Source organism: Doryrhamphus excisus, chromosome 11, assembly GCF_030265055.1.
Source record: "Doryrhamphus excisus isolate RoL2022-K1 chromosome 11, RoL_Dexc_1.0, whole genome shotgun sequence".
Classification (NCBI taxonomy): Eukaryota; Metazoa; Chordata; class Actinopteri; order Syngnathiformes; family Syngnathidae; genus Doryrhamphus; species Doryrhamphus excisus.
In genome coordinates, this window is record NC_080476.1 from 17,596,202 (window position 1) to 17,610,465 (window position 14,264).

Consider the following 14,264-nt stretch of genomic DNA (forward strand, 5'->3'; position numbering starts at 1 on the left):
CACATCAAGTTCCAGAAGCGTGGAAACAGGTTGGGACAAACAACAACAAGGTCGCTCAATAAAAATGGCCGACCTTCTTATTGAACTGAATATTTCTGATATATGACAGCACTTCTTACACTAATCTGTCATTATTAATAATCTCTCATATCACATTTCATCACTTTTTTTCTCTGGCGTCATAGTCTTCATCAACATCTTCATCGTTGTTGTGCTCCAAGCTGATGGAATGATTTGGGAAGTTTCTTGTGAGCAGACTGTGTGACCATCTGCACTGTTCTAACACACACACACATGCACTCACACACACACACACTTGCGTGTACTTGGTGTCCAATACTGGTTTATATGGAAGTTAAGTTTGGGAAGGAAACAGGCACCCTCTATACTTACTACTTCACATGCTGTCCCATTATCGTAGAATTATTATCGTAAAAATAAAAATAAAAATAAAAATAAAAATAAAAATAAAAATAAAAATAAAAATAAAAATAAAAATAAAAATAAAAATTTAACCAGAAAAAAACTAACTCAATCAAGCAGTCATTTTAGCAAAATTAATTCAAAATAAGTGAAAAAAATTGTCATCAAATGTAAAAAACTTATTTTATGAGAATAATATCATAATATACGGAAACAAAATATTAATATTAAAATTACATATTAAAATATGTAATGGAGTTGGATATTGATTATGAATAAGTTGAATAAGTTTCAAGTATAAAGTCCAAATATTATGAGGTTAAAGTCACAATTAATAATTAAATAGCTGGGGGGGAAAAATAAAAATAAAAATAAAAATAAAAATAAAAATAAAAATAAAAATAAAAATAAAAATAAAAATAAAAATAAAAATAAAAATAAAAATAAAAATAAAAATAAAAATAAAAATAAAAATAAAAATAAAAATAAAAATAAAAATAAAAATAAAAATAAATTTTTTTTATTATATATATATAATATAGTTAATATAATTTAACCAGAAAAAACAACAGCAACAACAACAACAGTAATTTCAGCAAAATTAATTCAAGATAAGTGAAAAAAGTTGTCATCAAATGTGAAAAACTTATTTTATGAGAATAACATCATAATATAAGGAAACATGAAGTTGAAATATTAAAACATGTAATGGAGTTGGATATTGATTATGAATAAGTTGAATAAGTTTCAAGTATAAAGTCCAAATGAGATGAGATTAAAGTCACAATCAATAATTACATAGCTGGAAAATAAAAATAAAAATAAAAATAAAAATAAAAATAAAAATAAAAATAAAAATAAAAATAAAAATAAAAATAAAAATAAAAATAAAAATAAAAATGTAATGATATAATTAAGATAATTTAACCAGAAAAAAACAAATTCAATCAATCAATAATTTCAGCAAAATTAATTCAAAATAAGTGAAAAAAGTTGTCATCAAATGTGAAAAACTTATTTTATGAGAATAACGTCATAATATAAAAACCATGAAGTTGAAATATTAAAATATGTTATGGAGTTGGATATTGATTATGAATGAGTTACTTTGAAGAATAAAGTCCAAATATTATGAGATTAAAGTCACAAATAAAAATAAAAAATAAAAACAATAAACTAAAAAAAATTATAAAAAATAAAAAAAAATAAAAATAAAAATAAAAATAAAAATAAAAATAAAAATAAAAATAAAAATAAAAATAAAAATAAAATAGAATAAGAATAATATATAATAGAATAAGTTTCAAGTATAAAGTCCAAATATTAGATTAAAGTCACAATTAAGATTAAATCCAAAATTAAGAAAGTATAGTAATCATAAAGTCATAGTCCTTAGAAAAAAATAATTTTACGAGTTTGTGAAAACAAGAAGTGGGACTCAGCTCTGTCACCTATGTATGATGTCATCAGCGGTGGACTCAGTAGTTCTTTGCATTTTTAAGCTTTTCTCCTACGTTAGCAACAGGAGTCTCGTCAGGGTAAATAAAGGCGGGAAGCTGTGAGCCTTCATCAGCGTCTTCTGCCGCCCTGCCAGGAGAAGCAGGAATATTCATTCCACGCATGAGGAATTCCCGCTGGCAGGCCGCATCGATCCAACGCTTCTGTTGCACCCCCGCCATCGACTGGCTGCTTCTTTTTGTCTCCGATGAGGGACACCGTATGCCTGACTTCCTGCCGGCTTTGGATCATCTTAAAGGTCGAGCAGGCCCTCATCTGGAACGTAGCATGTTTACGTTAGCATCAAGTATGATGCAATACACGAAAATAAAGTTTTTTTTCTGTCCTTTCCAGATGTACCGGTTTCATGGATCACTAGATTCATGGTTCATCGGGTGGATCCTTGCCTAAATCGAAGGGTCGATCAATCACTGGATCAATAGATCACTTGATAGATGGGTCTCTGGTTCGATGAAACAATTACTGGATTTCTGGATGACTGGATCACTTGAGAGATGTATGTCACTAAAGATGGATCATTGTGCAGATCCTCGTCTAAACCGGTCGACCGATCACTGGATCGATGGTTTGCACGATAGATGGGTCACTGGATGGATCTCTGAACCAATGACTGGATTTCTGGATGACTGGGTGGATGGATCACTCGGGATCACTCGCTATGTTGATCACAAGCTAGATAGATGGGTCAGTGGATGGATCTCTGAACCAATGACTGGATTTTTGGATAACTGGGTGGATGGATCACTCGCTATGTTGATCACTAGATAGATGGGTCACCGGATGGATCTCTGAACCAATGACTGGATTTCTGGATAACTGGGTGGATGGATCACTCAGGATCACTGGCTATGTTGATCACTAGATAGATGGGTCACCGGATGGATCTCTGAACCAATGACTGGATTTCTGGATAACTGGGTGGATGGATCACTCAGGATCACTGGCTATGTTGATCACTAGATAGATAGATGGGTCAGTGGATGGATCTCTGAACCAATGACTGGATTTCTGGATAACTGGGTGGATGGATCACTCGGGATCACTCGCTATGTTGATCACTAGATAGATAGATGGGTCACTGTATGGATCTCTGAACCAATGACTGGATTTCTGGATGACTGTGCGGATGGATCACTCGCTATGTTGATCACTAGATCAATAGATGGGTCACTGGGTGGATCTCTGAGTTGACAAACCAACGACTGGATTTCTGGATGACTGGGTGGATGGATCACTGGTTATATGGATGATCACTGATTCGGTGAGAATCCTGGCTGAGCGGATCTACCGATGGATTACTGGGTAGATGAAACAATGGATGGATGGATGGATGGATGGATGGATGAAGGGATGAGGTAAACGGATCCCTGACCAGATAATCCACCAGATGGACGAATGGATCCAAGACTCCTCCCCTTCTCCAGTTCCACGAGATAAAAAGGTTCAGGTTTGGAGGCGCTGTATGAAAGCTGTCTTTATTAGAAATTGATCATTTGTAAAAAAAAAAAAAAAAAAAAAAACCACAACAAAGAAATCCCAGCATGCATCACTTCACTTCATCCATTTTCACATTTCACCACCAAAAAGCCAAAAAAACATCGAGGGACTCGTGGAACGGAGAAAGCGGGGCAAGGATCCAAAGTGGACAACACGGTTTTAAAATAACACCAAAGATCTTTTTGTCTTTCTTCTTCTCCATTTTTTTTGGCTGCGTTCCTGCTGGACTGTAAACACGGAAAGCAGTTCTTTCCCGAGCGGAGCGGACTGGGACTCAGGAGAAGGTTGGCGTGATGACATCAGGTGGCGTGGTTGGCGTAGCTGACGTAGGTGGTCTTGGTGGGGAGAACTGTGGAGACACAACCCCGCCCTTAAGATGAATGGACGCCGCATAACGAGCCTAATCCCACCTACTTCCTGTTCAAACCCCGCCCACACTCACCGCCGGCTTCCACTCCCTCGCACAGCTCCGTCTTCACCTCGCCGTTGGGCCGCTCGGCCGCCAGCTGCGACAGTTTGCTGGTCATGGTGGCGGCGGTGACGACGGCCTTGAAGCTGCGTTTGCGTTTGGGAACGTTCTGCTCCGGGTGGAAGATGATGACGTAGACTTTGGGAACGTAGAGCATCCCCAGCGACACCGAGGCGCTGAGGCTGAGCGACACGGTCAGTGTGGCCGTCTGGATGTACAGCTGGGGGGAGGGGGGGGGGGGGGGGGATAAGAGAAAATAAGACATAGAAAACCTGTTTACCATCTTCTAAATACGCTTTTTAACATTAGAGCCCTCTAGACATGAAATAACACCCCTATAGTCACCTTTACACTCCTATTACCCAATATAGTAGACATAACAAGAGAAAATAAGACATAGGAAACTTGTTTACCATCTTCTAAATACACTTTTGAACATGATTAGAGCTCTTTTGACATGAAATAACACCCCTATAGTCACCTTTACACTCCTATTACCAAATATAGTCGACATAATAAGACATGTAAGGCATAAAAAGCTGTTTACCACCTACCAGCTATACTGTTTAACATGATTAGAGCCCCCCAGACATGACATAGCACCCCTATAGTCACCTTTACAGTCCTATTATCCAATATAGTAGACATAATAAGAGAAAATAAGACATAGGACACTTCTTTACCACCTTCTAAATACACTTTTGAACATGATTAGAGCTCCCTTGACATGAAATAACACCCCTATAGTCACCTTTGCACTCCTATTACCCAATATAGTCGACATAAGAAGACAGAAAAAACCTGTTTACCACCTTAATATGATTTTTAACATCATTAGAGCCTTCTAGACATGACATAGCACCCCTATATCAACATTTACACTCAATATATATAATATATTACCCAATATAGTAGACATAATAAGACAAATCAAGACATAGAAAACCTGTTTATCACCTTCTAAATACACCTTTGAACATGATTAGAGCCCACTAGACATGGAATAACACCCCTATAGTCACCTTTACACTCCTATTACCCAATATAGTAGACATAATAAGAAAAAATAAGACATGGGAAACTTGTTTACCACCTTCTAAATACACTTTTGAACAGGATTAGAGCTCTTGTGACATGAAATAACACCCCTATAGTCACCGTTACACTCCTATTACCCAATATAGTAGACATAATGAGACAAATCAAGACATAGAAAACCTGTTTAACATCTTCTAAATATGCTTTTTAACTATATTAGAGCCCTCTAGACATAACATAACACCCCTATAGTCACCTTTACACTCGTTACATGATTTGTAACATTAGAGCCCCATAGACATGGCATTTTCTTCTGGTATTTAAGACTTTAATCCATAATATTTTGACTATTCTGTATTTATATCAATTATTATTTTAATATATCAAATTGTATCTTTATACATGTATTATTTATTTTCATACATACATTTAGATAAATAAAAAAATGTAAATATAAAAAAATACAAACAAAAATAATTTTTTATATATTTATTATTATTCTAATATATTCATTATATTATATATTATTATATACTATAATATTTTTTTTAATAATATTTTTATACATGTATTTCTTTTCAGAAATGTAGTAATGAGTATGTAAATGAGTAAATTTAATCTAATTTAAAGATATTAATATAACATAATTTAAGATATAATTTAAGATATAATATATTATATATTATGGATTATTATATTATAATATTTAAGATATTAATAAATATTAATTTAAAATTTATTAAAAAGTAAATGCGTAATATTTATATAATTTGTTTTATTATTTATTTAACTAGCAACACATTTATGTGAATTATTATTTTATTATTTAAAATTGTACCTTTAGAGATTTATTATATTTTCATAAATTTAGATAAATAAATAAAAAAATAATAAAAATAAAATACTAACAAATGTTTTTTTAAATAAAAAAAACAAAAAATTTAATTCCTTTTTAAAAACAGTACATTTTATTGGTATGAGCAACACATTTATGTGAATTATTATTTTATTATCTAAAATTGTCCCTTTATAGATTTATTATATTTTCATAAATTTAGATAAATAAAAAAAAATAATAATAAAAATAAAATACAAAAAAACATTTTTTTAATTAAAAAAACAAAAAATTTAATTCATTTTTAAAAACAGTACATTTTATTGGTACAAGCTAAAGAAACTGAATTCCAACATGGACGACTCACCCGCTCCGCCGACTGCGACGTTCCGAAGAAGATGGGGATGAAGGCGAGCCAGATGATGCAGGTGGTGTACATGGTGAACCCGATGGGCTTGGCCTCGTTGAAGGTCTCGGGCACGGCGCGCGTCTTGATGGCGTAGACGGTGCACGTGACCATCAGCAGGAGGCTGTACCCCAGCGAGCAGATGAGCGACAAATCCGAAATGTCGCACTTGAGGACGCCGCGAGCTCTTTCGGGGTCTTGGGAGCGCTGCTCGCTGTAGTCCACGAAAGTGTGCGGCGGGTCGGCGGCGAACCACACGAGGACGCCGAGCAGCTGAACCGAGATGAGCGAGAACGTGATGGCGAGCTGGGAGGCGGGCGAGATGAAGCGCGGCGCCGTCACGGCCTTCTTGCCTTGCTCGAAGATGCGGTGGATGCGGTTGGTCTTGGTTAGCAGCGCCGCGTAGCTGAAGCACATTCCCAGACCCAGGAAGATGCGGCGGAAGGAGCAGACCGCCACATCAGGTGTCGCGATCATCGGGAACGTGATGATGTAACACAGGAAGATGCCCGTCAGAAGTACGTAGCTCATCTCGCGGCCCGACGCCCGCACGATGGGCGTGTCGTTGAAGCGCACGAACGTGACCATGACGAAGATGGTGGCGAGGATCCCCGTCACCGAGATGAAGACGGGAACCAGCGCCCAGGGCGAGTGCCACTCCAGCTTGATGATGGGGATGGGCTGGCACCCGGTGCGGTTCCGGTCCGGTCTCCTCTCGTAGGGACACAGCTCGCAGGAGAACTCGCCGGACAGGAAGTGGTAGCCCTCGCAGCGCTCGCAGTGCCAGCAGCACGGCACGCCCTTCACCACCTTCTTCCTCTCGCCCGCACGACACGGGAGGCTGCACACGGAGGCCGGCAGGGGGGCGGCGCCCTCGCGCCACTGTAGCGCCTCCATCTGCGGGGGGGAGGTTTAGCAACCACAAGGGTCCATAAAGGTCATTCCAACCGCCACACTTGATACAGTTCTAGTGTTGTAAGACACAGTTTGACCCTGGAACAGATATTTACTCTACCAGTCAAAAGTTTTTTATGTTATTACACGGGAAAGTGTCCCAAAACCTTTGATCGCTACAAAAGTCCTCAGGAAATCACGTACACAATCAGTCAAAGGTTTTGGGACACGTTCTCATATTATTGTATTAAAAAGTGTCTCTAAACTTTTGACCGCTACAAAAGCCTTGAGGAAATCATGTACACAACCAGTCAAAAGTTTGGAGACACTTTCTTATGTTATTGCATGGGAAAGTGTCCCAAAACCTTTGACCGCTACAAAAGCCCTGAGGAAATCATGTACACAATCAGTCAAATGTTCTGGGACACTTTCTTATGTTATTACATGGGGAAGTGTCTCCAAACTTTGGACCGCTACAAAAGTCCTAAGGAAATCATGTACAAAATCAGTCAAAGGTTTGGGGACACTTTCTTATGTTATTACATGGGAAGGTGTCTCCAAACCTTTGACCGCAACAAAAGCCTTGAGGAAATCATGTACACAACTAGTCAAAAGTTTGGGGACACTTCTTTGTGTTATTGCATGGGAAAGTGTCTCCAAACTTTTGACCGCTACAAAAACCCTGGGGAAATCATGTACACAACCATTCAAAAGTTCTGGGACACTTTCTCATATTATTGTATTAAAAAGTGTCTCCAAACATTTGACCGCTACAAAAGCCTTGAGGAAATCATGTACACAACCAGTCAAATGTTTGGAGACACTTTCTTATGTTATTACATGGGAAGGTGTCTCCAAACCTTTGACCGCTACAAAAGTCCTAAGGAAATCATGTACAAAATCAGTCAAAGGTTCTGGGACACTTTCCCATGTTTTGTATGGGAAGGTGTCTCCAAACATTTGACCGCAACAAAAGCCTTGAGGAAATCATGTACACAATTAGTCAAATGTTTGGGGACACTTTCTTATGTTATTGCGTGGGAAGGTGTCTCCAAACTTTTGACCGCAACAAAAGCCTTGAGGAAATCATGTACACAACCAGTCAAAAGTTTGGAGACGCTTTCCCATGTTATCGTATGGAAAAGCGTCTCCAAACTTTTGTGGCAGTGGCAGTCTGCGCTTACGTTTAAATGCAGCTGATTGGTCCAGTGCCCGATGACCTTGTACTCGGCGGAGCGGTTGTTGCGCTGATACTGGAAGATGTCGTATCGGCCGGGGGCGTCGCCGTTCTCGTTGAAGGTGACCGGGGTCCCGGCGCTTCCTGTCAAGAAGATGCCGAAAACGAAATATTCTTACATTTTCCACGAGGTCGCCAACATCGCACACTTTTATTGGCCTCTTAGTAAGCATCCGCTGTCCAAAACGATTATGTCGCCGACTCGCCCGCTAACGTGCTAACATTAGCGCAAAAGCTACCCTGTCAACTTCCCCACACCGCTCCACAAATAAGCACACGGGGCGGGAACACGGATGAGTTAGCGATGAGCCCGCCGGGCCAGGGTTCCCCGATCGGCCTCGAAGAGCGCCAAGCCATCCGGTTTGATTTGTGTCAACGTTTGATGAACGCGCGGGGAAGCCTCCGATGCGGCGTGGCGTGCATCGATGTGTGCGTGCACGCTCGGCCGGACATCCGTCAGACGCAGGGACGCGGCGCAGATGTGGCGCACGTGTGCAAACGTGGACGCTTCAGCGTTTTCCAGTAAAGGGTAATGTCATGAACGACTCCTTAAAAAGTGACCACCAATGTCTATAACTAGCTAGGAAGCTATACAGCTAGTCAACTAGAGTTATGCTTGGGGGTTCTGTGAAAAACACTGCCTCCTAGCGTTTTGGTAGAGAATTGCAAGCCAATGCAATGCTAAATCCCAATAATGTGACATATTTCCTCTTATGTCTACTCTATTATATATAAATAATAGATATAGGGGTGCTATTTCATGTCTAGAGGTCTCAATGTTAAAAAGCATATTTAGAAGCTCGTAAACAAGTGTTGTATGTCTTGCATTTTTCTTATTATGTCTACTATATTGGAGTGTAAAGGTGACTATAGGGGTGTTATTTCATCTGTAGAGGGCTCTAATTGTGTTATAAATCATATTTAGAAGGTTATTAAATAGTGTTCTATGTCTTATATGTCTTATTTTCTCTTATTATGTGTACTATATTGGGTAATGGGAGTGTAAAGGTGACTATAGGGGTGTTATTTCATGTCCAGAGGGCTCTAATTATGTTAAAATCTGTATTATAAGGTCATGTATTGTACTATGTCTTACATTATCCCTTATTATGTCTACTATATTGGAGTGTAAAGGTGACTATAGGGGTGTTATTTCATCTGCAGAGGGCTCTAATCGTGTTATAAATCATATTTAGAAGGTTATTAAATAGTGCTCTATGTCTTATATGTCTTATTTTCTCTTATTATGCCTATTATGTTGGGTAATAGGAGTGTAAAGGTGACTATAGGGGTGTTATTTCATGTATAGAGGTCTCTAATTTTAATTTTTCTTATTATGTCTACTATATTGGAGTGTAAAGGTGACTATAGGGGTGTTATTTCATCTGTAGAGGGCTCTAATAATGTTAAAATCCATATTTAGAAGGTCATGTGTTGTATGTCTCCCTTATTATGTCTACTATATCGGGTAATAGGAGTGTAAATGTGACTATAGGGGTGTTATTTCATCTATAGAGGGCTCTAATTGTGTTATAAATCATATTTAGAAGGTTATTAAATAGTGTTTTATGTCTTACATTTCAGATTTTCTCTTATTATGTCTACTATATTGGGTAATATGAGTGTAAAGGTGACTATAGGGGTGTTATTTCATGTCTAGAGGTCTCTAATGTTAAAAAGCATATTTAGAAGCTAGTTAACAAGTGTTGTATGTCTTACATTTTTCTTATTATGTCTACTATATTGGAGTGTAAAGGTGACTATAGGGGTGTTATTTCATGTCCAGAGGGCTCTAATCATGTTAAAATCCGTATTTAGAAGGTCATGTGTTGTACTATGTCTTACATTAGCCCTTATTATGTCTACTATATTGGGTAATCGGAGTGTAAGGGTGACTATAGGGGTGTTATTTCATGTCCAGAGGGCTCTAATCATATTAAAATCTGGATTCCGAAGGTCAATTGTTGTATGTCTTACATTATCTCTTATTATGTCTACTATATTGGGTAATATGAGTGTAAATGTGACTATAGGGGTGTTATTCCATGTCTAGAGGGCTCTAATAATGCTACAAATGTGTATTTAGAAAGTGTTAATTAGCTTTTCTAAGCTGTAATGACCAAAATATTCAAGTCATAAATCAATCTCATTACCGCTCTTACCGTTGAAGTTGACATGGCGGATGAAGGAGAGAAGCTCCTTGCCGTCGACGTTGGCCATGCGGGGGCACAGGCCGGGGTATCCGCCACAGAGCTGGCGGTGCATGCGGTGCAGGGCGTGGGCCATGGCGTACACGGCGTCCATCACAAACTGCACCTTGCCTTCCTGCTCGTACGTGGACTCACGGCCCACCTTCTCCAGGCCTGCAGACATTTCTTGTTACCACGTTTTTATGTTACGACACTTTGGATTCCGAGGTTGTGTTACCACATTACATTTCATCATACGACATTTCACGTCACAACGTTTCCTGTTATGATGTTCCGTACGACATTCCGTGTGATGACATTCCGTATAATGACATTTTGTGTTACAACATTTCCCATGACGCCGTTTTGTGTTACATGTTACATTTTGTGTAACGACGCCTCACCTTACGACAATTCTTGTTGTGACGACATGTTATGACACTTGACATTACGACATTTTGTGTTATGGCGTTTCGCGTTCCGATGTTTTTTTATATTATATTATATTATATACAATATACATAATATACAATTATATACAATATTTCACATTACGCTGTTTTGTGTTACGACGCGTCACGTTACGACAAATGGTGTCATGGCGTTTTGGAACCATAATGCTGCTCACAAATGCTGACATTACGACAGTTTGTGTTCCGTTTCATGTTACATTTCCTGTTATGATGTTACGCGTTACGTGTTCTCACATGACAACATTCCATGTTGTGACATTTCATGTCACCGCATTTCAATTTCAATTTCAAGGAAATGTGTTACGGCGGTCCGTATCATGTCATTCCGTGTAACGCTGCGTTGCGGTTTTTTGTGTTACAATGTTTCGCATTACGACAATTCGTGTTACTTATAGCGTTACATTATTATGCCGTTTCATGTCACAACATTTTCTGCTATGGCGCTTTGCTTTACAACATTTTGTGCTATGTTTCATGTTACGCTTCCTGTTCGGATGTTTCGTGTTACATGCGACATTTCGAGTAAGAATGTAGTGTAGCGTGGTATGATGTTTCATGTTACGTTTCGTGTTAAGCCTTTCAGTATTATGCAGTTTTGTTTCGCGTTATGACGTTACACCTTATGACAATTCGTGTTATAGCGTTACTTTCCATGTTACATGTCATTTTGTGTCATCTTTCGTTTGATGTTACGTTTCCTGTAATGACATTCCACGTTTCGCCGCCAACAACATTCCATGTTACGCTGTTTCGTGCTACAACGCTTCACGTTACACCGTTTCCTGTCAAGTGTTACAACACTTTGTCTTATGTTACATGTTATGTTTCCTGTTATGATGTTTCGTGTTACTTGGTTTCACATTACAGCTTTTCGTGTTGTGACATTTCATGTTACGACATTTCGAGTGAGAATGTCCTGTAGCGTGTTATGACGGTCTGTACAAGGTCGTCCCGTGTTACGATGTTTCATGGTGCATTTCCTGTTATGCTGTTTCGTGTTACTTGGTTTCACATTACAGCATTTCATGTTACGACATTCCGAGTAAAAATGTCCTGTTGCATGTTATGACGGTCTGTACAAGGTCGTCCCGTGTTACGATGTGTCATGTTACGTTTCCTGTTATGATGTTTCGTGTTACTTGGTGTCACATAACAACAATTCATGTTGTGACATTTCATGTTACGACATTTAGAGTAAGAATGTATTGTAGCGTGTTATGACGGCCTGTACAAGGTCGTCCCGTGTTACGATGTTTCATGTTACATTTCCTGTTATGATGTTTTCGTGTTACTTGGTGTTACATTACAACATTTCATGTTGTGACATTTCGACTAAGAATGTTCTGTAGCGTGTTATGGCGGTCTGTACAAGGTCGTCCCGTGTTACGTTGTTTCATGTTACGTTTCCTGTTATGATGTTTTGTGTTACTTGGTGTCACATTACAACATTTCGTGTTGTGACATTTCATGTTACGACATTTCGAGTCAGAATGTCCTGTAGCGTGTTATGACTGTCTGTACAAGGTCATGTTGTGTTACAATGTTTCATGTTACATTTCCTGTCAAGCCATTCTGTATTATGAGGTTTTGTGTTACGACGTTTCACTTTTTATCACAATTCCTGTGATAACGTTACTTTTCATGTTACATTATCTTTTGTTTGATGTTACATTTCCTGTAATGACAGTCGTGTAACACTTTTCGCGTTACGCTGTTTCCTGTCACAGCGTCTTGTGTTGCAACACTTCAGGTTGCAACATTTTGTGTTCTGGCATTTCATGTTACAACATTTCGGGTTACATTTCGTCATCCCATGTTACGGTGTTGAATGTTACTATGTTTCGAGTGAAGCTATTCTGAATTACGCGGTTTCGTGTTACGGATGACGTGATGCGGTGAATTTAGCCAAGGATTTCCGTCTACCCGTGCACTTCTTGGCGCCGCCGGGCTTCCTGCCGTGCATCCCCAGCTTGCAGCCGAAGTTCTCTTCCCAGAATTCGGCAAACCAGACGTTCCTGCGGTTGTTGGACAGCGAGCGGCTCTTGAAGTAGCGGTCAAAAGCTGCACGCATCGAAAGCAACAACGTTTTTAGAAAGTCGCCGTCCGCCCATCGCCCATTCCGCTCACCATCCACCGACGCCCTCTTGGGTAGGATGGTAACAGCGCCCTCGGCCACCCGCTCCTGCTGCACCACCGGGGAGATCTTGGCGCCCCAGCTGTCAGACCCCACCCACAGGAAGTGACCCGTCAGGTTATTGCGCTTGGCGGCATCCAGGATACGCCTGCTCCGGAGTGACAGATAAGACACCAACGCAACGTCTCCGAGATCAACTGTTGGCGTACCGGATATCGTCCTCGTTGGCGAACGTGATGATGGTTCGGGCGTTGGGCGTCTCCAGCAAACGCAACACGATCTTGTCGAACTCGCCGGGTTTGGGCTCACGAGGGATCTTCAGGGACTGAGCGATGCACACGCCTCCTGATGGAAACCAGAGACAAGACAACGGCGCTCTGAGTCCTGAGCTGTCCCTGAACGCATCACGGCAGTAAAAACACAATATAGCAGAGTAGCAGAGATTTATTGTTCTCTGGTTCTACCATATCTTACTTATTGTGTGGAAATATGGGATAAGAACTAGAAAAGCAATCTTCACCCACTAAATGTACTGCAAAAAAAGCCAGTAAAGATAATTCATAATGCCGCCTACAGAGAACATGCTAACTCCTTATTTCTAAAATCACTAATACTTCAACTTGCTGATATAGTTCAAACCAACCTAAAATAAACTAAACTAAAATAAAATTAAATAAAATTATATAAAATTTAATAAAATTTAATAAAATTAAATGAAAACTAAACTAAACTAAAATTAAATAAAATTAAATAAAAACTAAACTAAACGAAACAAAAATTAAATAACATTAAATAAAATAAAATAAAAAACTAAACTAAACTAAAAACTAAACTAAAATTAAATAAAATTAAATAAAAACTAAACTAAACCAAAATAAAATTAAATAAAATTAAATAAAATTAAATAAAAACTAAACTAAACTAAAAACTAAACTAAAATTAAATAAAATTAAATGAAAGAAAATTAAATAAAAATTAAACTAAACTAAACACTAAACTAAAATTAAATAAAATTAAATAAAAACTAAACTAAACTAAACCAAAATGTCATTAAATTAAAACTAAACTAAACTAAAAACTCAATTAAACTAAAATTCAATAAAATTCAATAAAATTCAATAAAAACTAAACTAAACCAAACTAAACTAAAA

At 38.4% G+C, this 14,264-nt stretch overlaps 1 protein-coding gene across 2 annotated transcripts in view; it reads right to left on the reverse strand.

Moving 5' to 3' along the window:
- Nucleotides 1-2,927: 2,927 nt before the first annotated feature.
- Nucleotides 2,928-14,264, reverse strand: part of grm8b (glutamate receptor, metabotropic 8b) — a 33,299-nt gene continuing 21,962 nt past the window's right edge. Inside the window, exons 4-11 of one of the 2 annotated variants that reach the window (XM_058087673.1) lie at nt 13,323-13,458; nt 13,107-13,261; nt 12,903-13,040; nt 10,480-10,680; nt 8,265-8,401; nt 6,148-7,083; nt 3,881-4,127; nt 2,928-3,787 (exon numbers count right to left, since the gene is read on the reverse strand). In XM_058087673.1, the coding sequence (XP_057943656.1) occupies nt 3,738-3,787; nt 3,881-4,127; nt 6,148-7,083; nt 8,265-8,401; nt 10,480-10,680; nt 12,903-13,040; nt 13,107-13,261; nt 13,323-13,458 (2,000 nt within the window). In that variant the 3' untranslated portion in view covers nt 2,928-3,737. The remainder of the gene's footprint in view (nt 3,788-3,880; nt 4,128-6,147; nt 7,084-8,264; nt 8,402-10,479; nt 10,681-12,902; nt 13,041-13,106; nt 13,262-13,322; nt 13,459-14,264) is intronic. The other variant, XM_058087674.1, reaches the window with a different exon arrangement.